The 26,798-nt window shown below is 40.7% G+C and overlaps 1 protein-coding gene across 10 annotated transcripts in view; it reads left to right on the top strand.

Moving 5' to 3' along the window:
* Positions 1–11,897, top strand: part of CELF2 (CUGBP Elav-like family member 2) — a 373,678-nt gene extending 361,781 nt beyond the window's left edge. For all 10 annotated transcript variants that reach the window (XM_082759990.1, XM_082759989.1, XM_082759994.1 and 7 more), the window contains 2 exons: positions 3,334–3,505; positions 4,797–11,897. In XM_082759990.1, coding sequence (XP_082616116.1) covers positions 3,334–3,461 — 128 coding nt within the window. In that variant the 3' untranslated portion in view covers positions 3,462–3,505; positions 4,797–11,897. The remainder of the gene's footprint in view (positions 1–3,333; positions 3,506–4,796) is intronic.
* Positions 11,898–26,798: the final 14,901 nt, after the last annotated feature.

The raw sequence follows: 26,798 nt of genomic DNA, 5'->3' as shown, positions 1-26,798 counted from the left end.
CAGTAGGTGTGAACAGCACCTGTGTGATTCTGTTAATCACAGGCAAAGCCAAGATTAATCCTGCTAGTTTAACATCCCTGCATGCATCACCTCAGCTTTTATTGGCAAGAATCATCTATTTGTTGTTTCAGCCCCAAACTTGTGTTTCAAAAAACTTTCTTTTTTTTTCTCTGTATTCCCACCAAAAGCTGAGACAGTAGTACATCTGAATTACCCATTTCTCACTGGTACCGCTAATGCTCATTGCTCATGGTGCAATCTGGGTTTGTTTCTCTTTTTTTGTTGGATTGGGTTGGTTTGGGCTTTTTTGGAAGTCAAATTGCGGATGAAAAGAGATTGAACACTAGAAAGGTGAAAAGAGTGTCCAACACTGTCCGCTGGCTGAATTTGGATGGGAAGATTTGTTCCAATCTCAGAGTAGTGATACACAGTGATGAGCTTTTATGTAACACTGCTTCTCAAAATGAAAAATTACTTTTATTTGCAGAAAATGAGCTTTGGTGTTATTTGCTTTCTTGTCCATCTCAGTTGAATGCTCAAGAGATTAAATGGTAATGAGGATGACAGGACAGTCCATCTACCCCTGGAAATACTTTTTCATGAGCTCTCATGAGCTCTAGTTGATTCCACAGACAAAGGGTTTCACTCTTTAAGCTTCTCTCTTGCCTTTCATAAAACTTACAATAACAGAAATGAGAGAGTAAAGTAAGGCAGGAGAGGGGGGACCCAGTGACATCCCAGCGTAAATGCAGTCTGCCTCATAACAAATTTGCTACTCAAATGATGAAAAATATTTATCCTGGTTACAGAGGTACCAAGAGATTTAAAACAAAAATCAGAATCATCATGACAGGGGCTTTGCAAATTGATAAGAAACATCATCCCATCCCCACGTAACCTGCAGTTTAAATTTCAGACCAAAAAAAATGATGAATGGATGCAATCAGAAACAAATAAAGGGAGAGAATGTCATATTCCTTCACAAGCTTTGTAAGTGAAGGTTCTTGATAAGGGATAAGATGAAAGTGCAACAGGCTAATGTAGATAGAGCATTCTGTGCATAGAGACAAATTGTGAAGCAGGATAACAATTGAATGATAAAGGCTGATTCCACTGATGCAGCACAGAGGATGTATGTTTGAATTTGTGGCTGAGTCAAGGAAACTATTAAAGAGACATAGAATGAAGTGACTTATTACATCCCCTGAAAGGTAAGCATAGCCTAAGCTAATTGTTCTTCTGTCAGCACGGGAGAGTCTGAGTTGGTGACAAGAGAGGTGGGTGGAAAAGCCACCTCAGGGCGCGCTTGCTTCTCTTCATTCACCATTCACAGATGCCACCTGATGACTAGTTTAGATCAGTTGCTTAACTTTCAGGTCACCATGACTAGCTAAGATAAAAAGGAACTAAGATGATGAGAGGTTCATAGCAGAAAACTATTCAGAATGCACTCAAGAGAACAACGTGAAGGTCAGGAAGGCCATAGAGGAAACTGCTGAATTGTCGAGGTAGGTAGGAGTAGCTTATGGAGGTTATGGAGTATCTGCCCGGAAGGTGCTACAGCTGCCTTCTAACTCATGGTAGGTTGCTTTTTCTTTCTGTCCCTGAGGAAATCTTACAGCTCAAGGCTGAGATCTGTGAGCTGATGGAAGTAGACAGAGGAGTGCAGTGCTAAGGCAGTGATTGGAGTCGTGTGAACAGATAAGATCTCCTACAGGAAGACAGGGGAAGGAAAGGAAGAGGGTGATGAAGTTCCTCAGGATATGGTAATAATATTCAGAGGAAATGATCAAGTGAAGAAAGTGAGGAAGTGACAAGTTACTAAAATCAAGGAAGATATGGAGGAATATTTATTATCCCTTAAGGAGATAATGAATAATCAACCACAGAAGAGCATGAATCAAGCATATTGGCTTTGGCCGGGAGAAGGTCTACAGAGATTTAAGTGAGAGGCTTTTTGAGTGGAAAGGAGCAGAAGTGAGCCTGAATTGTCAGAGAAGAGTCTTAAGTAAATAGTTTGGTGAAGTCGATTTAAGGTGAACCGTAGGGAAGGTCTGTGAAGGAGGGAGGGCAGACAGGGACCAAATGACTTGTTAAGAGGCTTTTTTCTTTACAATGGGCAAAGTGTATCATTCTGACACTGAAGAAGGAAGAGGGCAACAGTGCGAGGTAAGCAAGAGCCATAAAAGAGCAGGTTAAAATGACAGCAAAAAGAGGTTGTGAATCAGAAAAGGATGCAGGCACTAAGCACAAATGAAGAAAGCTGGTGGAAGACAGGAGCTGAGCAGCTTCCGTGTTAGTACTGAAAACAAAGTGTGGGGGAGCCATGCTTTAACAGGGTGAAGGGATATATGTTAAGTCAAATTCAAGTGGAAAGGAGAGGGAGCATTTCAAAGCCGATGCATAATAGCAGGCTGGAATGCAGTGGTAATTAGCCAGAGCAGAGGCAGAGCAGCAGTTAGGCGAGCTTTGCAATTACAAGTGGGAGGCCCAGATATGAAAATGAATTTTGAGCTTCCAGAATCAGGGAGATTTGAGTCCATTATGAACAGAGCTTTTTTTGTCTCAGGGGGAAAAGAAAGCTGAGCCAGGCCAGCCATTCTGAATTACCCGAGCAAGCATTATCCCCCTAGTTAGTGCTCGCAGCTGAGGAGCAGAAGATCTGGAGTTCTCATCAAGCCCTGCCATTGTCTTTATGATGTTGCTTAATTTCGATCCTTGCATACCCCTTTTGGGACCAAGAGGCTGAATTAATTAACATTTAATGTACCTTGAGATCTTGAACTGGAAGGAGCTGTAAAAATACAAAATATTAATATTGCAACTGTCCCAGTCTGGGCCCAAGGAGATGACTGAATAATACCACCCAGGCCAGTGTACGTGAACTCACATTCAGATGCTCAAATTCATACAGGCATCCAAGTTTGGGTTTTGTTTCTGTAACCAGGTCTTCTGTTTCATCTTCACATGTACAGACTGGCCTCATAGTACTTCCTAATAGGCTGGGAGATGTGTAGATATTACAGTGAAAAGTGTTACAGTAATAAATATCTACAGTCTCTAAGGTAGGTAGATAAAAAACAGATTGGGAAACTGCATTGCACCAAAACTGGCCAACTGCATCCCAGCTAGGAAAGAAATATTATGAAGGTAAAAGGGAAGGCGAAGGGAAAGGGCGAGGAAATGGGCTATGGAGTGTGATCAAAGAAATAATTGAAAGAGAGGTAAATGTGTCAAATAAATAGTAATAATAAAATCCTAACAAAAAGCCTTCTGGAATTTGTTCTAACCTACAGTTCGCTTTCTCTCCCGCCTCCGTTCTGTGTCTCGTAGGTTTTGTTAGCTATGACAATCCAGTCTCTGCACAAGCTGCTATCCAGGCTATGAACGGCTTTCAGATTGGCATGAAACGCTTGAAGGTTCAGCTGAAACGCTCCAAAAATGACAGCAAACCTTACTGATCTTAACCCCAGATGCTTACTGCTCTTATTTTAGCTTTCTTAGGGTAAGTCCCATGAGCAAACCTGTCCTCTGCAGGGGGGTTAAGAGAGAACATATAGCCAACCTTCACCAAGAGACAGTTATTTTTACAGTTACCACTTCCATTTCCCCACTTGTCCTTACTACACTTGGCTCCCATTTCCTTGCCAAGTAATTACTGAGTTGTGTTACTGTATTTTGTTTTGCAGCATAATTTATCTCCTTTTTAACAAATAAACGTCTTGAAATTCAAAGCAACACACACACACACACACAAAAAAAATGTGCAATTTAACTCTGTGAACCCTGGTGCCATTAGCACATAATAAAAGTTGTTTTCTATGGTTGGATCCTATTTTACCAGGGTGGCACCAGCAGTTTATAGGTTAAAGAAAATGGCCTCATGCCAGTTGAAGCACTTATTTTGCAACAAGAAAATTGAAACAAGTCTTTCCACTACATCAACTTGTTTTTTGAGAAGATTTGATTTTTTTTTCAGTTCAAAACAATGTGTTGTTATATATTAGTCTGATTTTACACTGGTCGTCTTTATATTTCACTTTTTTTTAAGTTCTTGTTTTTTTGGAAAGGATTAATGTAAAAAAGATTTAGAGATCTGTTTCTAAAGCTACAGGGTTTAAAATAAAAAAAAAAAATAAAATAAAATGAGTGACAATACTTGATGTTTCTTGAGAGATAAATTTAATAATAATAAAAAAGAAAGCCACAGGCCTGTAAATTTTATTTGTAAAAAGCATTTCTATTTTTATACAAAATTTTTACTGCCTCAGAAATAATGGAAGTTATTTATTGCCTATTGTTAACTTATTGGATACCTAAAGAGCAGCTCTCTATGCTAGCTAGATCCTTTGAAGTAGTCTCTAGAGTAATTGTGCCAAGAATGGGCGCTTTTTCACTGTTGAACCCTACACCCTTTACAGTTCATGCTTTTATCCTCTTGTTTGTATTTGTCTGGTTATTTTGTTCGTAGTTTCCATTACCTAGTTTAAAGTTCAGTTGTCTGACCTTTTTTCCCTCCCCGTACCTTTATGTTACATTTGTAGAAACTGGTTCTTTCCTCTCTTTTCTCCCCAAAGACGAATCCATTCTCTCTGACTCTTTTCAGATGGATTCTTTTGGGGTTCCATTGTGCTGTTGTTGACAAGTATTGTAAGTTAATGCAAATTATGTGAACAGCTCATAGACTCTACTGACAAAAGATTTGCATTAGTTTTCTCCTGCACCCATAAAAGTGATTTTGTTTGTGCTGCATAGATTCTATGTAACTTTTTTCCTCTTCCTTGTTTTTTCCCTAGACATCTCCATGCCCGTTAGCCCATCGTTTGCCTAGCATGTCCCTGTGGCGTCTCAAAAAAAAAAAAAAGTTTCATCGTCCCGTCATTGTTTCTGATGTCTTTCTGACCTCACATCATATTTGGTTCTCCTACTGACCTTTGATCTAGTTTGACCTTTGAAATTTGCATGTGACCTCATCTAGCTATGAATTCTGGGAAGTCAATGTGAAAAAACATTGCTGCATTCATGCAAGACTGAAATTTATTATTAGATAAATTAATGATAGGATTTAAAAACAACCTGTGGCAAAATGTTTTTTCTTTCTTTCCTTTTTTGTTTTTCTTTTTTCCTTTGTTCTATTTTTTTTTTTTTCATTTCGTAAAAAAAAAAATAAAAAAAAAAACAGACTTGAAAGTATTATACAGGGATTGGCATTCTGCCTGGTCACTGGTGACAATAGCAATATGTGTCCAGAGGCACAGAATGTTGGTTTCTAACAGACTACTTCCAAAACAGTTTGAGAAATAAAACTGTCTGATTTTAAGTCTCTAGAGGTCTGTAATAGTTTTTACATTTTTCAGGCAGTGTAAAGTTTTTTGATAAGGCCATTTTAGGTGGCTCACTTTCTCATTAAAGTATATATATAGAACCACTTTTTGTAGATTAGTATAAGAAAATATTTACCCTGTTTTAGGGCAAATGCTACCTACTTGTGTCACCTTTTGCTGAACTGACTCACAGTTAGACAATCCATGGTTTAATGCACATGAAATTACCTATATTTTATACTGTTTCAATGTACAGAAGAAAGGTTACTGTAAAATGTGTTACGTTGGTGCTTCTGTGAATTAAGTTGTGGTTTCATCATGAGTCTTATGGTCTTAAGTGTTCTATGTTTATAAAGACAAGTTTAAAATTGGTTTACTTGAAGAACAAGAACAAAAACAAGATTCAAAAAAAAAAAAAAAAAAAGAAAAAAAAAGTTGTTTGCTTAAAAAAATGAATTTCATGTGAAAAATTAAAAAATATTCCAGAATAAGTTTGTGTTGGCTTGTGACGCATTGATGTCATTTTTTTATTGTGAACAATTTAGATGTGTTTGTGTTCAGCAAAATGTGATCGGTTTTTCTTTTAAAGAAAAAAAAAAATCAGTGAAACTATAGTGCCAAATTCCAAAGGTACTTTCTTCCTAGAGCTTCAGTGTGTTTCTTGTGTGAAGTAATTTGATAACATGGGTATTTTATTATGTGTTTTGTATAAATCCCTAATATTTAAAGAAAAAGAGGTTAAAAAGTTTGTTAACTTGCTATCCTGTGGTCTTGTTGCCTGAAATTGTTATTGTTTGTTATTTCTCTTTGATGTTTTTTGTAAAACATTGTATAAGTGCCCATGTTTCACTTTTTTAACCACTCTGCACACATCAATGCTGTGAAAGCAAACCTCACAATGTATTTTCTTCATATTGTATGGAAACCTCTAAGGTGAGAAAGTTTTGAACTTTTAACCCTTTCCACCCAGAGCTGTCTTGAGTGTTAATACCTTTTATACATTCACCATTTTGCTGTTTATTTTTATATATATATCTATATCTATAAATATATATATACTTAGTTTTTTGTGGTTTATTTAATACATGGTTGAAATCAGAACAATGCACAGGGCAGATCTGAAGGACAAAAATATTTTACTGCTGTCTAAATTTCTTCTGTATCTATAACTAAAATTATTTAAAACAGTAATTAACTTGTGGTTTTCCTTTTTAGATTTTGGGGATTTTGTCTTTTCTTAAAGAGCTTTTAATATGCTGCTGGAATATGCTATTCAGTATTAATAAAATAAAAGAAAAATAAAACAATTCTTTAATTATCTATTGTGTGAACCACTCCCAGAAAGGAGTGGTAAATCCACCATTTGAAAATCGTGAGGAGAAAAAAAATATTTTTGTAATTTAAATAAATGAACTTTTGCTTAAATCAGATGCACTAGATCTTCCTGGGTGAAAATTCAGCATGCACTGCAGTTAAACTACTTTTTATGGATAAAGTTTACATACACTGTAATGTTTGGTGTTATCTGCCATTATCTGTAACGGCAATATATTGGCTTACTCCTGCAGACACTCGTATAGAGAGGAGTAACTTTACTCGTACAAGTAGTCCGTGGGAATACGTATGTGACTGATGTGGGTGTTTGCTGGAGGAAGCTGTGTGTAAGGAACCAGAAAAGAGATGCTGGTAGCCCTTTCACTGCCTTGTAAGTCTGATTAGATTGCATTTCTACCGCACACGTAGTGACCAACAACCAAATTTGGTTCTTTGCTACCGGTATAGCAAATTCATTGCCAATCCAATGCGTGTGAGCAGCAGTACTTGCTACTGATGATAAAGTGCCATACCTTCTTCCTATTTCTGATTATATTTGAAGCCACCTAAAATTAAAAACGAAGCCCTATATGAACAACATCAGCTGGTGCACTCTTGTCTCTCATCCCCAACTTAAATGCTTCTTTATGTAGAGCCCTGGGATGGAAAGGACTAGCCTCTAGTGATGCAAAAAAGTTTCCTTCTTATAGCACATGCACTTATAAATAAGTGATCTATACTTTTCTCACATTTTTACTACTGCTGGGGCCTTCCTACACCCTTTGAGGGCTATTTTGTACTACTTGCAGCAATTTTGCATATTCAAAGTATCATCTCACGTACGTTATATTATATATATGTACATATATATATAATATGAGATCATCATTTGGATTGTTTAGACTGTTTCACTAATTTATCCTCATTGTACCCACTGTATAAATTTCCAAAGCTTTTTTAGATGCCCTAGTGTGTCCTGCGGGTTTACCAGTCCAGTGAGAGCGGTGATGTCTTTGGTCATCAGGCAGTGTAATTTGGTATCAGCCGCAGACCCAAGCGGTTGCCCCAAATCACACTACACAAGACATTGGCTTAGCAGTGGGAGAGGAGGAACAGTTCAGGATTTCCAGGCAACCGAGATGGGTCCATCTTGAAATTTATTTATTTTTTAAATCAAATATAAAAATGAAAACCCAAACATACACCTCCGTGGAGACAAATTATCTACCAGTTCTCTTTCAAAATATTGAAAGGAAAAAGCTGCAAGGGTGCAAGGGCCTAATAAGAGAGGAAGAAAAACAAGGGAAATTGCTTTACAAAATTCTAATCAAAAGACTACACTAGTTGCTTTTTTTCAAACAAATTAGCTAATTGTGATGAAATGGCAGTCCTCAAAGGAGTAACAAGTTCATCTTTCTTTCACCATAGGGGTTACAGTTCCTTGGCTTGTGCTACTCTGGAATCATTTTACTGTTTCTGTTTTTATTATCTTAAGTGCTAATTAACGAAAGGAAAAAATATCCTGTAGTTTCATTACCTTTTTGGATAATGTCATACAAAAAAAAAAAAAAAAGAAAAGAAAAAAAAACTATGTATTTGTGTTTTTTTTGTGCTGTGAGAATTGTTGTTTGTAGATTAATAATACTATCATTTTGTTTAGAATTACAAACTAGTTTTTAAGTATTGTCTGAGAAAAGCCAAAGTTAATGCAATCTAGTGGAAACTGTAAGACCATTTGAGTATTGTTTCTGTTTTATTGATGCATTTGGATTTTGTTGTTTGATGGAATTTGAGCCAAAAAAAAAAAAAAAAAAAGAACAAGAAAAAAAAAAAAAAAAAGGCAGGCTTTCATATTTCTACAACCTGACTGTACTTACTTACGCATTTTGTACCAGTGGAACTTTTTATACTGGAGATTAAAAACAAATGGAAATTTTTGTGGCTTACTCTCGTGGGCCCCCTCGATCATGACTGATTTTCAAGTTTGATTTCTGGATGGTAGAAAGAGAGTTGGTTTTGTTTAGAGAATTAAAAACTTTGGCTTGATTTCTTTTTTTCCCTTTGCTTATATCTAGTGTTTAGAATTTTGTCTTAACAAAAGCGGTAAGTTTCACTTTTTATTCTGTATCGTGCAGTTACACAATAAGGTAATTAGAATTAGGAGTACTCGGTCACTTTGCGTGGATAAATGTATTAGTTAAAACGTTAGGGGTTTGCTTTTTTGCTGTTTAGATCAGAGTTTTTTCTGATTCTTCTGTCCTCATTGTGAACATAACCGTGTAGTTGAAACAGTCAGACTTATTTTTGTAACGTATGTTATTGTGTGATGCAGTTTTTTGCTTCTGTCTCCAATATTAAACCATTTTCCTAATACTTGTCTCTCTACTTTGTGTCTTGTATTGTTGGTGGTCATTATGTGTTGGTAATACATCTACACACCTCACTGTTTCACGTTCCTGTTTTTTTTTTTTTTTTCTCTATTTGTTGGTTGTGTACAAAAGATACAGTCGATTCCACCTAAGTGAATATCTGATTGGGGGGCAAAAGAGGATTTGTGCATTTTAGACATGTTACAGTTTCTTTGATATTTTTTTCTCTCTCCCTCCCCCTAGTCATGCCTTATCACTTGGATAATCTGTCTAAGCAGGAAGCATTTTAAATGAGTTTCCTGCAAAGTCATATGGAAGATAGCTTTTGCTAGTCTTCTAACTGCAAAAGCTTATGCACACAAACACACAGAGAAATCAGAAGCCATGTGAAAAGATTTTTGCTGACATTTCAGTCAGTCTGCAAAACGCGGATTATGGTGATCAATTCTTCCTAGTCATTCAAAAAATACTCTGCCGCTACTTCGCAGAAGCGTATGAAACATTCAAGAAAATATAGCCTTGGGATTTCTTCCAGACTGCACAGTAATCTGATGGCATATGGTGTTAGTCAAACTCCTTAGAAACTAATCACAGCTTAACTAGGGCTATGAGAGCCTGCAAAAGCCTACCAGGTAAACGAGCTTGTTATGTGCAGTTATACATATAATAATTTAAAAATAAAATCCAAGTGAGCACAGGGAGACTCTATTAAAGCCAGTGGAAGAATTAAAAAAAAAAAAAAAAAAAAAAAAAGAGGGAAAAAAAAAAAGTAAGAAAATAAAAGAAAAGGAAACACGAAAAAAATCCCCTGTTGTTCAAATGGGTGATATTTTTGCTGTGGGTTTACAAAGCAGATCATTCTCAGCACTGGCTAATAGTATTACACAAATCTCAAAAGGGACAAAAGAAATACCATAGCACTTTTTTTTTTTTTTTTTCCTAGAGTTGGCTTTTAGCTTTTTTTGTTTTATTTTTCCATTTCCTATAATTTTTTTTTTCCTCACAAGAATCTCTCTGCTTTCCCCCATATCTACCACAATGAAATAAAAGCCGCGAAAGAAAAATATCCATGTTGTTCTGGTTTACAAAAGTCTCTTCTCTCCTCTGTCTGATCACAGATGCAAAGCTTACAATTTGGAGAGGGGAAAACAAAACCAACAAAGCCAAAAACCAAACAAACAAATAGAAAAACAAACCCAAGGAGGAGAGAGAAGCACTGGCAAGTGCTCTCTGGAATTCAAGCCATATGCCCACTCCCCTTTCCTTTGTCCCACTTTCTGTGATGCTCAGGAATCGAAGACCACTTAAAAGTGCTCTTATGAGACCCAATGGACACTCCTCCCTCGTGTCTCCTCTCCCCCGGTCCTTCTGGCACTCTGGCTTCGGCTCACACACAGACACCACCCCAGGCGAGGGCTCGCGCAGCACGGGGACACGGCGCGCGGGGTGTTTCCGTGTGGTTTCAGCCATGACGTTGGCTCCTGTGTTTGGAAGAGTTTTGAAATTTTCAGGTGGCTCATGAGTTGGCCTGGTTGCTTATTTATTTATTTATTTATTTAACCTTGGTGGTTTTTGGTTTTGTTTTTTTTTTCTTTTCTATACTTTTCCAGTTCCACAAAAGGCCAAATAGGTGACGAGTCTGGGATAGAATCCTAGAATCATCTAGGTAGGAAAAGACCTTCAAGATCATCAAGTCCAACCACCAGCCTGACCTACTGAGTCCCACCACTAAACCATGTCCCTTAGTGCATCCCAAAGAAGCTCAAACATTGTCTTGTAGGGTCAGGGGTCCAAGCAAATACCTTGCCTGCAACTCTAAGTTTAATTGAAAACCACAGAAGCCTGTAGAGGACAGCCCAGGCAAGGGAGCAGATCCCAATGGTCAGGCTGTACCTTGGGTCTTTTATGCCTCTAGAGTTCATGATTCTGGTTCTGGTTATGTTGACACCAGTGGATTCAGTTGAGTAAGTCTGGACTTACATAAACGATAAATCAGAGTTGATCTCTGGGATTTCTAAGTTCTTGTCTTTATTTTATTTTTCCCCAAACTTGGTCTTAGGAAAGAAGCTGGAGCTTTGTGAGGGGTCTTTTCTTCCAAAAATATAACTGAGTAAAAAACTTATGCTATAGTTGGGTTTCTTTTGAATACTCAGGGCTGAAAGAGACAGGGTTGTTTGTTTTTTTCTTTTTTTCTTTTTTCTTTTTTTTTTTTTATTTTATTTATTTCAACAATGGGGAAAAATGAGTTCCTTAAAGCAATGCAGCTGAACAGTTTGTCCTGCTTAAATGCATGCTTTTAATTTCAATTATGTAAGGCACCTTGCAGTGTTAGCAAAATGTCTCTTTGTTAGCTATATGTGTATCGCCATGGGAAATTACCAAACTGTCACAAGACTTGCTGATTAAAGAATAGCCTGCCAGAGTGTGTGTGCCTTTGCCCAGTGTGACTCTTAGGTATTAGGCTAAGGAAAACAGTTTAACAAAATGTAGTGTGAATCATTCCTGATAAGTGAATAAAGCATTGTGACCAAGCAATCAGATTATTCACTTATCAGGAATCGACTGTACTGAGAGTTTGCCTGATTGTTTTTGTTCCTCATCTCTGTTGTAGTTTCACTACTTTGCTGTGTTCTGTTTTTTCTCTCATGCTCTTAGCAAAATCACTGGGAATATCCCTTCGTGTGATCATGAAACATGCTACTGAGTAACAAATAAAAAAAAAATTTAAAATATAAAAATGATATCTTAACAAAATCTATGCACTTGCTATCAGGAACACAATACTGGATGTGTCTTATATATATTGAACTATAATAGTATTCGATTTCTTAAATAAAGCTTAAGAAAGGATTTTGTTGTCTGTAAAATTTTATGAGCATTAAATGGAAAAAAAAATGTTTCTAGGGTTGGGCGCTTTTTTGTTATATGAAATCTTACTGGGTATACAGTCTTTAACCATACCCAGGCAAATGTTGTATAATCTGCTTGATATTTCATTAATAACTGAGACCTTGAAAATTAGTCCATGGGGAGAAAAAGTCTTACCATTCAGTGACTTGCAGCAAATGACACTAAAATGTGGAAATTTTCTATCTTTTTCTAAACATGCTTGCTTTTGCACTAAAATAGTATGAAATAGCTAAAATATGTGAATCAGAAAATGTAATGAAACAAAGCTATATTTCTTCCACAAACAATAATTTACTTATTTTTGGTATGTGACTTTTTTTCCTCCTGATTCTAGATAGGTTTAGAATAAAAAAAATAAAAATGAAACCTGGTATGCTCAAAATCACAGATTAAACATTTGAGGTCAAAGCACCTTTTTGTGGAAGATGAATGGTTTACTGTATCCTGTATCTGAGCCTTCTTTTAGGAGAACATTTTCACATCAAAACCCATGAATTAAATGGGAGTCTAATAGCAAAAACTGTTGAGTACACTGAAAAATTTATTCCTTCAATGGCTGTACATTTGCCACAAAATTGTAGGTTTCGCACAATCAGATTTTTATGGAAATGTCTGGACTACTTGTATTTAGCAAACTTTCAATAATGTCAGCCTTTGGCAGAAAGATCCAGGAGAGTGGTTGGGGGGTTGCTTTCTTTTTTTCTTTTGAACTGCATTACTGCCTCACTTTTCATATGCCATTATATTATCTGAAAAAAAAAAAAATTAAATTGTGGAAATCTACCCTCTGCTTGTATCATTCTCCTCTCTTCATACATATTTAGCAACTGGTATTGAGCTGTACATCGGGTGGCCAGGTTTGTTAGAGGAGTAAGCCCAAAATACTGCTCCCCAGCAAAGCCCTGGGGAGGACTGACCAAGGTAGGCAGCAGGATGCTCCTTTCCATCCCGCATCTACACTGAGCTCGGATGGGGATCCAGGCTGGATTCACAGGGGCTGCTGGTGTATAACAAATATTAAGTAATAGCAGTGATTAGCTCATATTTATATTCCCTCTGATTTTCCTCGTTAGCAGACTTTCTTTTTTGTCCATTAAAGGGAGGTGGGAAGTTTTAGTCATTTTCTGAATCATTCGTCCCTGTTGATAACCTAATTGTTTTACATGAATGCTAATATTTCCCTCTCACACATTTATATCTATCAGCTAAATCAGTAGTAAAGTAAAGTCTTCTGGGATACATTCCTATATCAATTAGCAAGGATTTATGCTCCGAAGCACCATTAGCATTAATGGGAGTGTGCTCTGTAGCATAAACAATTGGTGATAGGTCTGGTGGACCTTATTTCATAAACAAAGAAGCATTTGAATCCTACTGAGTTGCTCCTGAAGGCAGTGCTTCAGGGAGCGATGTCCCCACCTCCCCGGGCTGCTCTGGGGATATCTCACTCACAGTACGTGCCTCAATTGCAAAAGGAGATGTCGTTGGTTTGGAAGAGGGATGACTTCTGATGCAAATCTTTGCTGGCCTTTTCCCTTCTGAAAACCTGACTGGAGACACACCAGGTAAAATCTTGAGTGTTGGCTCATGTCCCTCCAACTGATGACTTCAAAATTTTACTCTTGGGTTACCCACGTTGTGTGGTGCCACAGGGTGGAGATGACAGAGGTGCTGCAGGGAGGGGTTTTTTGAAGGAGGCAGGAGGAAGACCAGAGGTGAAGTCCTGTTGACCCAGCAGTGTGTTTAATACCTCACTAAACTGTAGGTTTCACAGCTCCATGCCTTTTAATGGTGAGTTAGAGCAGACCAACAAATAGCATCGCAGAATCACTGAGGTGGGAAAAGACCCTTAAGAGCACAAAATCCAACCACCACCTTACACTACCAATTCCACCACTAAACCACACATCTCTCAGACACCTCCAGGGATGGTAACTCCACCACTTCTCTGGGCAGCCTGTTCCAATGCCTAACTACCCTTCCTGTGAAGAAATACTTCCTGACATCCAACCTAAACCTCCCCTGGTGCAACCTGAGGCCGTTCCTTCTAGTCCTATCACTAGTTATCTGTGAGAAGAAGCCGACCCCCAGCTCCCCACACCTTCCTTCCTTTCAGGTGGTTGAAGAGAGCAGTAAGGTCTCCCCTGAGTCTCCTCTTATCCAGACTAAGCAACCCCAGTTCCCTCAGCCATCCTTCATATGCCTTGTCTCAAACAAGTCTCGCCTTTCACATGTAGGACATTATTTTCCCCCTCACCCTATGCTTGATCAAGTCAAACATGTAAGTAACAAAAAGATTTCATCCTTAATCTTAATCCACTGAGAGTTGGGGCAAAAGTCCACAGCTTCCCAGAGGCACATGATCTTACAAATCCCTGTCCCTGCTTCTGCAAATGTTTTCTCTGTTGGTTCTGCCTCTGCTCAGCCTTGCTACATTAAAAAGCACTTTTGTATATACTATTTTCCCCCAAAGGCACTCACACAGGTCTTGAGTTGCTTTTCAACCCTCCTTTTCAGAAAAGAAATGTATCATGTTCTTGAGGTGTCTGCATAGAACAGTGGCTTTTTGGTCCCTGAATATTTTTTGTTGTTGTTTATTTCTGCAAATGTATGTATTTTCCTTTTCTCTCTCTCTCTCTCTTTTTTTTTTTTTTAATGCAGAAATTACAAATTTCACCCCTACTCCTCTGCATTACACTATCAGAGATTGCATCAGACCTTGCAAAGAATAACATTCAAAAGCCACAAAATATCAGCTTGGAAGAATTATTTTGGGTTGCTTCTTTAGCATGCCTAAATCTCTCTCAGATTTACTGTGCTCCAGGTTCCTGCATGTGTAGTCTGCTTGCTCGTTCTTGGATATAAAAGCTTGCTTACAACCATACCAAGAGCACTTTTGTATAACTCCTAGTCCTCTTCATTATTTTCCAATGTTATCAGCATTTTTAATATTTACTTTCAAGTCATTAGTGAAAGTGTTCAATAACGTTCAGACTTATTACTGATCCCTGCAGAACCCCTCTGAAAAGTAGTCTCCTATAGTGATTCCCCTTTGACAGCTTCTTTGTTGACATGTCAGCCAGTTCTTAATCCATTTTATGTGCCTTGTATTGATAGGGTAGAATGCTAATTTTTTAATCAGGATCTGCTGCGCTGTCAAACATACGAAACTCAGAGTATATTCTATCTTTTCAATTACTTTTATCAGCCAAAACCTACAATCACATCAAAGAACAAAATTGAGTTTGACAACCTTTTCTCCCTAAAAAGCATGTTGATTAGCTTTAATTGTTTACCTCTTCTTTAATGCCTTCTATTCCTTTATACCCATATCAGCATTTCCATTATTTTGCCAAAGAGTAATGTCAGACTAGGCTGCCATGAGCTGGGTCATCCTGCTTGTCTTTTATGAATGTGAGCATGAGAACAGCACGTTCCTTGTTGATTGGGATGCTGCTGGTGTGCTTAAAAAGTCCTCAAGGTTTTTATGAACAAATCAGAGCTCTCTGTCCCAGTCCAAGATGCCCAGGGCTACCTGCTTGAAAATATATTATCTTTAATAGCAGTTGTAGCTAAGTAGGTGGTTACAGAGTAGGACCAGACCCACTTTATCCTTCTCCTGAAATGTAGGTATGTGAAAGAAGAAACTTTTTAATATTTCCCCTTTTTCTGCATCATGACTAACAGCTTTCCCATATGCATAAACCTAAGTTCAATGCTAAAATTACTTAGCATATTTAAAGAAGTCTTGGGTCATTTTTTTTTACAATTGCCCTGTTCTTCTGAGCTTTTCCTGCAAACCATCCACACAGTTGACAATGTAGTGGGGAAAGTCAGTATGTGACTCCAGCTCAGACAGACCCAACACAGTGGCATGGGTGAAGGTAAAATACTTTTTCACTTTTCACCTTTCCATCCATCCATCCATCCATCCATCCATCCATCCATCCATCCATCCATCCATCCATCCATCCATCCATCCATTCATCTATCCACCCATCATGCTATGAGTAGATAAAGTCACTCCTCACATGTGTCACTCAAAACCCTGTGGCTTTGCAGCAGACAGAGGCTAAGAGCCCTTACCACTTGGGGAATACCTGGATGCACAGCACCTCTTGGAGAAGAGATCATGTGGAAATCAGAAGAAGCCTGAGCTAGTCAAACTGACCAGACACAAGTGTTGCTATAGAGGCAATACAATAAAAATGGATAAGCAGCAGTAGAGGAGGAAGGCGATGTCTGTTTTAAGCTCTACCACAGTAAAAGATGCTCTTTTGGGCCACCATGATACCAGATCATGTCCCTGATCGTGTCTCTTGGGTATAGCCCATAAAAGTGCTGAGATATCAGTGTATCTGTTCAGGACCTCAGCCTCAATGCAGCACCACTCAAAGCAGACGTGCCGCTGCTTAACCCTATAGATATTTCTGCTAGCCAGGGTAACACATGTTCACCTTGAAGATAATTCATCCCATCCTATGTGACATGGCTAAGACTAGGGAGTGAAGGAGCTGTCTGGAGGTGCTGCTGATTTTCCATTGACTGTAAGAGGAGAACAGGAGCAAATTCAGTTTTCTTAGACCAGGCATAAGGTACTGCTCTCAGTAACCAAGGACACCTTGCTGGACCCCTAGCTGCTGCAACAGAAGGGTACGGGTGTCTTTTAGGTCCCTTGTCACATCTGCCAGCCCCACATGGGTGTCTCAGATGAGGTATAACAGCTGGCACTCAGCCCCTCTTTTTGGCAATTCAGTCAAGCCCTACATTAGCCTAGGGTTTGGAGACAGCTCTCCAATTCAGAGACCCAGCCTGAGATGTTTACAGGTGCACCAAAGGTTTAGCTCTCATGCTGGGCAAGAATGAACAGAATTATTTTGCTTGTCCTGAAGTAGACAAGTGTGGCTCAATTCATCAGCCAGACTGGAAGCAACTAGTGCTGAGACGTCCTATATTCTCCAAAACATCCGTGTTGAGCTTGCAGACATGATGCAGAATTAATAGGACATCTGCAACTTCTCAAGTGGCATAGCCCAGGACATTTAAAGGTCTCTAAATAACATAAGCAACGGCAAATGAGTCTGGGACATCCTGATACCAGGTGAACTCCACCTTCGGGCTTTTATTCAGTTGCCTAAACCTGGCCATGTTGGATCCTCCAGGAAACCTCAAATGGCACTGATGCCCGCATTTAGAAAATGAAATTGGACTCTAGGGGTCTCATCTGTAGGTGGCTGAGGCTGAAATTCAGTGAATCCTGTTGTTAACAAATGAGCCCCAGGTGATGTGCAGAAAAAAAGACCAGCTGCAATGAGACTGCTTTTCAAGGGACAGATATATGCAGAATACCCTCATGATAGAAGAGACAGACCCCACAGAGTTGTACTTACATGATTTATAGTGCACCTCTGGCATTAGTTTCTACCTGTTTGACTTTTGATGCTGAGGATCCCCAGGAAATACTCCCTTACCCCAGAGGTAACCTAGGCTCAGGTGATCTGCCTTGGCACTTGGGGGTACTTGTCCCCAAACTAGGGCTAGAGGAAGCAGAGGTCTTTCCATCTCAGTGAAGCACCTAAAATTAAGTGGAATGAACTCCCTTGCTGAAATTGCTGGAGTTCATCGTGGTTTTTGCTTTGTTTTGTTTTAAGAGTTCTGGATTAGGCTGTTGGTCCAGAGCAAGCTTTCTGCAGAGACTGGGGACTGTCACCATGTCAGGCACACAACTTCTGCCCTTCTCACTCTTGTCTGGGTGATTGTCACAGGCTATATAAAACAAGGTGAAGAAATTAATATTAGTCAGGAAAAATAAAAAGTCCATAGGGGATAAGGGGACAGGAAGAAGTATTCCTCCACCCCAACAGATGTATGTGTAGATGTGGCCAAACTATCACATATCTTGTACCACTCCAGTCTTGGTCCCTGACCCTGGTACCATTGTGCCAAATGCTGGAGCGTCCTCCCAGCCCCAGATTACAAAACAGAAACAAACCCTGGAATTTCCTGCTCTAAGGAATAATAAAATAAAAAGCAGAAAATTCACAGCCTTGCTGGGCAATTTGTTACACTGCTTGACTGTCCAGATGGTGACAATGTTTTCCTGCTATCTGGACTGAACCACTCGTTTTTGAAATTATGCCCCTTGCTTCTCATCCTCCAGCCATGCACCACTGAATAAAGTCAGGCTATATTTTCTTGATAAGCTCCTCACAGATATTGGGGGCTGCTGTTAGGTGCCTCTGAAGCCACCTCTGTTCATCTCCAGGCTGAACAAGCCCAGGTCCTTCAGCCTCTTCTGGTAGGCAGGTGAGAGCTCCATCCTCCCCAGCCATGCTGGTGGTCCTCTGCTGAGCTACCTCCACTTTGTTCCCAGCTTTCTGGCACTGGGAGACCCCAAATGGGTCTTGTGGAGGAGGGATAATCACTTCCCTTGATGTCCTGGCTCTATTCAAGCAGTCCAGGGTGCTGTTGGCTTTCTTTCCTGCCAGGGAACATCGCTGGCTGGTCCATGGTCACCTCACTGCCCACCAGGACCCCCAGGTCCTTTTCATGACCCACTCTCCACCCTGTCCATCTCCAGCCTGTGTCACTTCCATGAGTTCCTCCTACCCAGGTGCAGGTCTCTGCATTTGTCCCTCTTGAATTTCAGAGGGCTCCTGCTGGCCCTTTCCTCCATACTATTGAGGTCCTTCTGAATGGCAGTCCTGTCCTTGGTCCCCCCTCAGTTTGGTGCAACCTGCAAACCTGACAAAGCTGCATGAAGTAAGGACATTGCACTTGCCTTGGCTTGTGCTTGTCCTCCTACAGTTGGCTGAACCTGATACAAGTCCAGTTTGAAGCAACATATGGTACTTTATAGTATCCCACCCACTCCTCTCCCCTCTGACTTTCATGCCAAGAAGAAAATAAAGTAAAAGATAAGAACTTTCCAGAAAGTGCCAAGAAAGGCAACAGAGTTTGTTTTCTAGCAGGTACAGCTTTTTGCCTATCTGGCTTATACACGTTATAACTCATTACACACCTCTCTCAGAGCACATCCTGGGGGGCAGGACTGGGACTTGAACTCACCACCATGCTGTGCAGTTCACTCTTGGACAAAGTTTTCAGGGTCTCCTGCTCTCCTGTCCTCATCATAGCTGTTTTTGCAGCTCACCCTTCTCCCCACATCCTCAGCTAACCTCAGGTTTCCAGCAACCAAGCAAGGGAAAAAATAACAACCACACTTTGTGACAGACTGAGAACATGCTGACTAGAAGACCTTGACCATCATTTGTGCAGGGAAAGGAAGGGGTCAAGAATGGCCCTTTCTCTTCCCCTTACCATACCGCAGGTTCCTGTCTTAAAATTTGACCATCCATGGATGGAGAAGGAGAAACAAGCCCAGCAGATGAGATTGCATGAACACGTCTGCTTTCAGTTATTCTTTTTGTGTAGACACCATCTGCCAAGCCAGTGGATCCCCCAGTCATCCTCATGGGCCTTACACAGCCAAGTGCCACCACAACTTTCCCATGTGAGATGTCCCACTTCGCTGTTCCCTTCCTAGCACCTCCCTTGTGACCAGGGATGCTTGCTTACTAGACAGCTTTCATATGTACCAAAACAGGTTTCCCAACAAAAAGAAAACCCTAACACTGTCCCAACCAGGCCCAGGTGCCTCACTTTTAGTGTTTCTGCTACCCCACAAGTCACATCCAACTTCTGAACAACAGCAAAACGACGGCAGGGTGGGCTATGACGTGTGTTTTCACAACTACTGAAATTGTACCCACACTTACACCACAATTTGACTGTTTACATCTTCAACACCTCAGTGAAATGCCTTGTCGATGGGTCAGAATGCAATTTCTTTGCCATAAATCACCTCCGTGTGCCTGGCACAGGGACAGATGCCAGCCATAAATTTAATCTCAGTGGAGCAGAGCTCCTGGGGAAGAGGTCATGTTCCTAGGTGCAAATAAATAAAAAATTCACTCCTCACAGAAACACCACAAAGCAGCTGGATTGTATCCTTGCATGGAGGGCAATCAGGCTTAGCAGGAGGCATTCACTGTTCTCTCTTCTCCTCCAGTCTCATTTTCCTCAGCTCATTTGGCCTTATTGTTTCCTATTACCAGTTAGCCATCTCCTTGCTCCGCTTGATAACCACTCTCTCTTCCTTGGTACAGCACAGAAATGTTTCCCACCTACAGTCCCCAGGGCTGTGCAATTCAGCCTAGGGGACTGGTGCGAAATTGCCCACTTAGTCATAAGACCTTTTGTGAGGCCAGTGCTTTGGCTCAGCGAACTGAGACACTTCATTGAGCATCCCTGTACACCTACTGGGAGAGCTACAGAGCTACCACCAGTTGGGGGTCAGACCTTGGCTTGAGCTTTAACTCATCTGAAGAAACTGCTTGTTCTCCATCGAATGAGGGTGAAGAAGGGATCCTGGTATTGAGCCCCCTGACTTTGGCATCCTGATGGGTGTTCAGCTCCTGGTAACTGGACACGGTGTGCTAGGGACATGCCTTCTGCTGGGAAGGAGCCCTTGTACTCTAGGAACACACTTCAGGGTTTGTCTTCAAGGTCTAAGGAAACAAAATACACAGAGAGTAAGAAAAAAAAATCAAAATAGATTTTGTGCAGGAAAATCCAGCCACACCCCCTGACAGGCTCCTGGGAAAGCAAAGAAAGCTTGTGAGGAGCATTGCTATCATTGCTGGAAGCTCTCTTGAGTCCTGCTTGTGTGCATAGGCAGAGCTGCCTTCCCCCGAGCAGCTTTTGCCTGCCGAAGGCTTGCAGGGCATTTAAATGGCTGCAGGGCTCGTGTCTGGCGCATTCACCACCGCTCCCTTTTTACGTTCGGTTGCCCAGCCATGCCTGGGGACCCAGCTGCGTGCTGTTGGTGTTTTGGACTGACAGGCATCAAAGGATGCCTTCTTCTGAGCAGAACACTTTGGGACCCCATGAGGAGCTGTGTTTTGCCTTCCCAAATTAATATGCAAAAGTAAGCAGCACGCATCAGCCACAGGGCACTGTAGCGCTCCTGTATCCCTTTTACTCTTACCAGAAGCTTGGATTTTATGCTTGGAGCATTGTTTTTTCCCCACTTCTTGCCTCTCAACTGGTCCTCTCTCATCCAGTTCCCATTCCTTTACCTCCTCAGAGTAATTCTTGCTCTCTGCTCTGTATGCAACAAGTGTTTGAAATGAATGAAGGAGTTGATTAATTATTTAGGCTTTTACAAGGGAGTCTAACTAGGTGCAGTGGGAAGGAATTAAGCAAGTGAGACATAAAGGCTGAAGATCAGAAAAATATTTCCTTAGAGTGCAATGTAATAGAGGGCAAGCCTGCCTCTGGGGCAGCATGGGAAGTTTCTCCTCCCGTGGGATTTACAATTGTAAAGAGTAGAAAATGGTCTTTAAGAGTAACCCTTCTGGGACAAGGTTAGCTAGCCCAAGAGGCTGTATTTGTCTCTACCTTCTAGGCACGGTGGTGGGACACAGTGTGTGAGAAAGCATGAAATGAGAGCACAAAGAGATTTATTCATGCTGGAAACTTAAAATGCAGTGGGCAACTTCACTTCAGTGCAAACAATTCTTTTTATAAACCTGTTTGAAGATTTTTTTATATATATCCATATTACTCAGGTAATTAATTTTCAGCAGTGACTGTGAGAGGACACTGCATTAGCACAGCAGGTAAATTTGGGACTGAAAAGGAAGCACACTAGCCCTTAAAATTAGAGTTATTTGTAAAAACTACATCTAAGATTTCTAATATTACTCTGAGCAATATCAGGGTTTTCTACTTTCATTTGCTGCGCTGTCTCCTTTCATTACAGAATGTCCTAGTACAAACCTATCTGCCATGCTCTTGAATCCTTTTATCTCTTGTTAACTCTACTTTTTTCTCCATTGATCACTTCCTTCTCATGCAAAGACTGTTGATATGTTTAACCATCATAATCTTCCAACTTTGCAGTTGCAGGTCTGTAATTACAGACTGTGTTTGAGGGCTCACCTAACAATAAATCAAATCGTGCTAATTGAACAAAAACTCGTTCAAAAACCTTCTCACTGAAGTGATCTTTTTTCCATTTTTTTTTAAAGATTTTAGACATCAGAGATAGCACACAGATTTGCTGCTTATGTGAAGGCTCAGGATGATTTTGGCAACTCACAAAGCCCATTCTGGCTGCAGATGAAGTGGCACTCTCAGACAGACTAGGCTGCGGGCTGTGGGCAACCACGGAAAATAATGAGTGGCAAACGTTGACTTGGGTGAAGCCCGTTATTAGTTGGCAATATTGTTACATACACCAGTGCAATATTTTAGTGCTGCAGACATCTAATTGAGGGGAATGGGTGACAATAGGAAGAATTCTTTACTTAGAGAGTGGTGAGGCCCTGGGACAGGCTGCCCAGAGGAGCTGTGGCTGCCCCATCCCTGGCAGTGCCCAAGGCCAGGCTGGATGGGGCTTTAGGCAGCCTGGGCTGGTGGGAGGTGTCCCTGCCCATGGCAGGGGATGGCACTGGGGGGGCTTTGAGGTCCCTTCCAACCCAAAACATTCTGGTTCCAACCTGTCTGAGGGCATTGCAACTTAGCTATTTTAGCAAAATTGTTAAAATTTTGCTTCCTCTTAATAGCTTCATTAACAGTGCTCAAGGCATAGAAGTACATCTGTGGGACACGACGCCATCTCTGGAGCAATTCCCACTCTGGTGCTGAATTAGTCACCTTGAGCCCTCAGAGGTGCTGGAGCATCATATTTCTCGTGACCTAATTAGAAAGGCAGAGCACCGGATCCTCTCCTGCTGTGAGCTGACACATCTGATCTGCTGGTGCACCCTCTGTGGAACACGCATCACCTGCAGAATAGGGCTCATACACACGAGGTTCTTGTGAGTTCAAAGTGACCAAGCCACGAGCCAGCATCAGTGCAACCGTCAGACGTTTGTCTAAGTAGAGGCATCCATGGACTGGGGTGTCTGATGGCTGTGTGAGTTGATGGAAATATCTGCTAACACTGAAACTTTTCTTTTCTTTAATTTACCGCTGCAGAAGTCAGGACCCCCTGCCTGAGGCAGCACCTTCAAACATTCAGCACTCCAAAGAGCTGACAGTGATTTCAGATTACTGAAAACACAGGCTGAGGAAGGAAGAAAAATAATGTTACACCAATTTTACAGTACAGAACCTTGATGCTTCTGAGCTGTTCAGAGGAAAAAACCCAAGGGTGGAAAAATGGAGGAGTAACACAAGGGGGAGATTTCTCATCACTTTTCTTCCCCCCCCCCCCCCAGAGGATATTAGCTGTACATTGATGCCAAACAATATAGTGTGTGTTCTTTATTTTGGCAGAATACCTCCTGCCTTGCTCTTTCTCTGATCTCCTGGATAAATCAGTCAACTCATCTTGCAGATACTCAGCTGAAATTTCTCGGTGTACTGGTAAACAAAACAAAGATTGTTCATGTCCCAGTGGTTTCAGATTCCTTCCCTCTCGTTTAATTATTTCTTGTAGTAGTTAATGGCCAACAAGTCCTCTCTCTATTTCTCCCTGTAGGTTATGAGAGTCTCACTGATAAATGGTATTGGGAGGCATCAGGTAGAAGAGGAGAGGCTCTGCCAGTCTGGACCTCACCATTTTATTTTCTGCTTTTGCTGAGTATTCATTTCAAGGCTAAATATTTCAGCAAACTGACACTCGTGAGTGATACCCAAGTTAAAGGTTTTCCTGCACAGTGCTGTTTTTTTGAGGAGTATTTTGAGCATGTTAGGCCAAATTAACTTTACTGGCTGCTGGGCCTGGGTCTCACACCTCTAACTCCCCTTTGACCATTGCATTGTGCAGCTCAGGCTATTGAATACTCTTGTGGCCAACCTGGTCTTGAGCAAACAGCTGTAAGATGCAGAAACTGCCCATATTCTCTAGTGACTCCACAGATGTCTGAATGACATTTTCCTTTGCAGAATATCATGAAATAATGGTGGGTAAATATGTGCATCCTTGCAAAGACTTGTTGTTGCTGGTTGGTAAGCAAACTTGACGAGAAATGTCTCTGTGCCTTGGATTAAAGAGAAACATTGGCAGAACCCCAGAAAGCTGTGATTTTGTCCATATAACATTTCAGTGAGCAAATTTGTGTCAGGGGAAAGAAGAGGAAGAGGTTAGCGGAGGAAAGGCAGCATCTTTCGATTGCATTAAAAAAAGAAGTGGATTCTGAAAAAAAAAAAAAAAAAAAAAAAAAAAACAACTAAATTCCTTTTTACAGTGAGAAACCTGTAGTGAGTCTTTCCCATCTGTTTTGTAGGTTGTTTTTTTTTTTCATTTCTAAATAAGCGTATGATTATTTTTTAGTGTTTTCTCCATAGGGTGTTAAAGTGTTACTAAGTGACGCTAGTTCCTGAGCATCTATTTTTAAGACCCCACCATGACTGCTTTGCAGCAAAGATGTGCCAAGGCTTGCGTTTGACTCTGTAGTGCCCAAAGACTTCAAGTTCTCATTATCACTATGGCAACTATTAATCACTTGTTTGTTGTAACATGATAAATACATGCCCTCAACTAGAAAGCATGCTGTAAATCACTTGAGTGCCCTCAAAGCTGTTCTGTGTAGCACTAAGTCACCCAAAGGAAAGCACAAGTACAACAGCAAGTACATGAAAGTGGTGCAGCAAACCTTGTGATTTGGATCATCTGAAGAGCAAGTTAATCAAGTTCTCAGATAGCTTTTATTTGATTTCTCAATAACAGCAAATGTTCTTAGTGCAAAGCCTTTACTGTGAAAGGCAGAAGCTTAGAAATGTGATGGCTATACACATCTCTTCCATTCACTGTGACATGCACATTACCTCCAAGAAGTTGGACACAACATAAAAGGATGCAATTTCAGGTCTTGAAGAGAGTAGAGACTCATCTGCAAGGATCTACATTCCCCAGACCAAAGCTGGTTAGACTTTTCTTCACCACAGTGCTATACTGATATGGTTGCAATATTAGTATTAAGCAAGACTCAAACATAACTCTCTTGACTGTACTACAATAACACTGGACACAGCAAATCCCCCTCATTTCACCTCCTCTCAGAAACTGGAGGCCAACTACCTTATATCCAAGCTGACTGGGACAGCAGCCTGTAGAACATGTGGGCCAGTGCGCAAACTGGTCTGCAGTTTGATCTATTTTTCCAGGGTGGCGCCTTATGGCCCTCAAACATTTGAGTGGAAGGGTTCACCCAGTTCCTAATTCCCAAGCAGTTCCTCTTACAACTTTACAGCACAATGCTGAGGGTGTGTTGAGTGCCCTGGAGCACAGAATGAGATGTCTGGGGTGCAAAGCCTGGTAGAATTGCATTAAAGAATGGTCTGGTCTTGTTTCCTGAGCCTATATTGAATTATCATGACAGCTATGCCCGAAAGCCTTCTCCAAGAGACTACATTCAACAATCAACATCCTACAGTCAACATCCTACATCCTACAGTCAACGAGCATGCTTGTAGCATCATGTAGTGAGCATAACCATAACAGGACCAGAACTGCAACAGGCAGCAGGAGGCCCAACTGCTCCACACCACCTTAGCCCTCATCCTGACAGGCAACAATTAAGATTAAAAGCCACTGCCCAACTTCACTTAGTCTTTGGACCCATTTTGAGCCAACTACAGATTTTTGCCTGGATCATTATGAATTTTATATAATGAGAGCAGGCCTAAGGCCATCATTTCCACAGGCCACTGGCACTGACAGCTGGCAGCAGCTTCAAAACGCTCTACAGTATCAGTATGAGAAATATCCCAGAATATCTTTGTCCTACCAGCACACCAGAGGAACTGGTTACTCTCTTACTTCATCGTTGTGAGGCCACAGTACTCTAGGTTTTAGGCACAGTACCAGTTTTTGGGCAACCAATGAAAGAGAGAGAGATCAGAAAACTGGAGTGAATCCATTGAGGTGATAGTCCAAGATGATGGGAAAGGCAGAGCACATGATGTGTGAGGTAAGGCTGAGGAGATGGCTTTGTTCCTTCTGGAGAAGAATTTGATTCAGGGAAGGGAAGGAAGGACTTATGACCTTCTCAGCTGCCTAGCAGGTGGTATAGGGAAGATGGAGTCATATGTTTGTCAAGGGCATACAAAAAAAGGACAAAGCTACATGGACAAGATGAGCACAAGAATTTGCTGCAAAGACAATTCCAATTATATACAAGGAAGGAAAATATCATCCTGAAAGCAGCTATGTACTGGAGCAGGGGTCCTAAGAGGAGGCAGAATCCCCATCCTTGGAGACATTCAAAATTTGACTGGCTATGGCCCTGAGCAATCTGACCTAACATTGAAGTTGGCCCACACTGGAGCAGCAGGTTGCACCAAGACCTCCTGAGGTCCCTTCTAATCAAAATTGTGCTGTGATGCTGTGAGCTTTTAGGTGATTTCTACCTAGCATGCCACTGCAGAATATGTAGTACTTAATCTACCGCTCTTTGATCTTTAGGATTAGTCAGTGAGCCCAACTCTGGAGAGATCTTGTCTCCAGAGATTTATGGCATTCCTCTCTCCATTCCTACAAAAAAAAAAAAAAAATATCTTCTTTTATCATGAAGGATGTTTTATCCCCCACATCCCTGTGCCCAATGTAACAATTTTCTGTGTTGTACATAATCTGAAATAAAGAACTCAAGGATGTTGGTACCAGACAAAAAAGGCTTTAGAATTAGCTTCTGTCTGGTCAACTTACTTTCAGATTGATCAGGAAAATAATCACGCAAAATGTTCATAAATAGATGGATCTTGTGCTCCTAACAGAGGCTAAACTAACAAAAATAAAAGAAAATCAAGGGATGGTTTACATCTGAGAACAGCAGGGTTAGTGAGAGAAGGAAAGAGAGAGCAGGGT

Source organism: Aythya marila, assembly GCF_965140915.1.
Source record: "Aythya marila genome assembly, chromosome: 1".
In the NCBI taxonomy this organism is placed as follows: Eukaryota; Metazoa; Chordata; class Aves; order Anseriformes; family Anatidae; genus Aythya; species Aythya marila.
The sequence above is the reverse complement of the archived record's forward strand: the minus strand, read 5'-3'. Positions and strand labels throughout refer to the sequence as shown.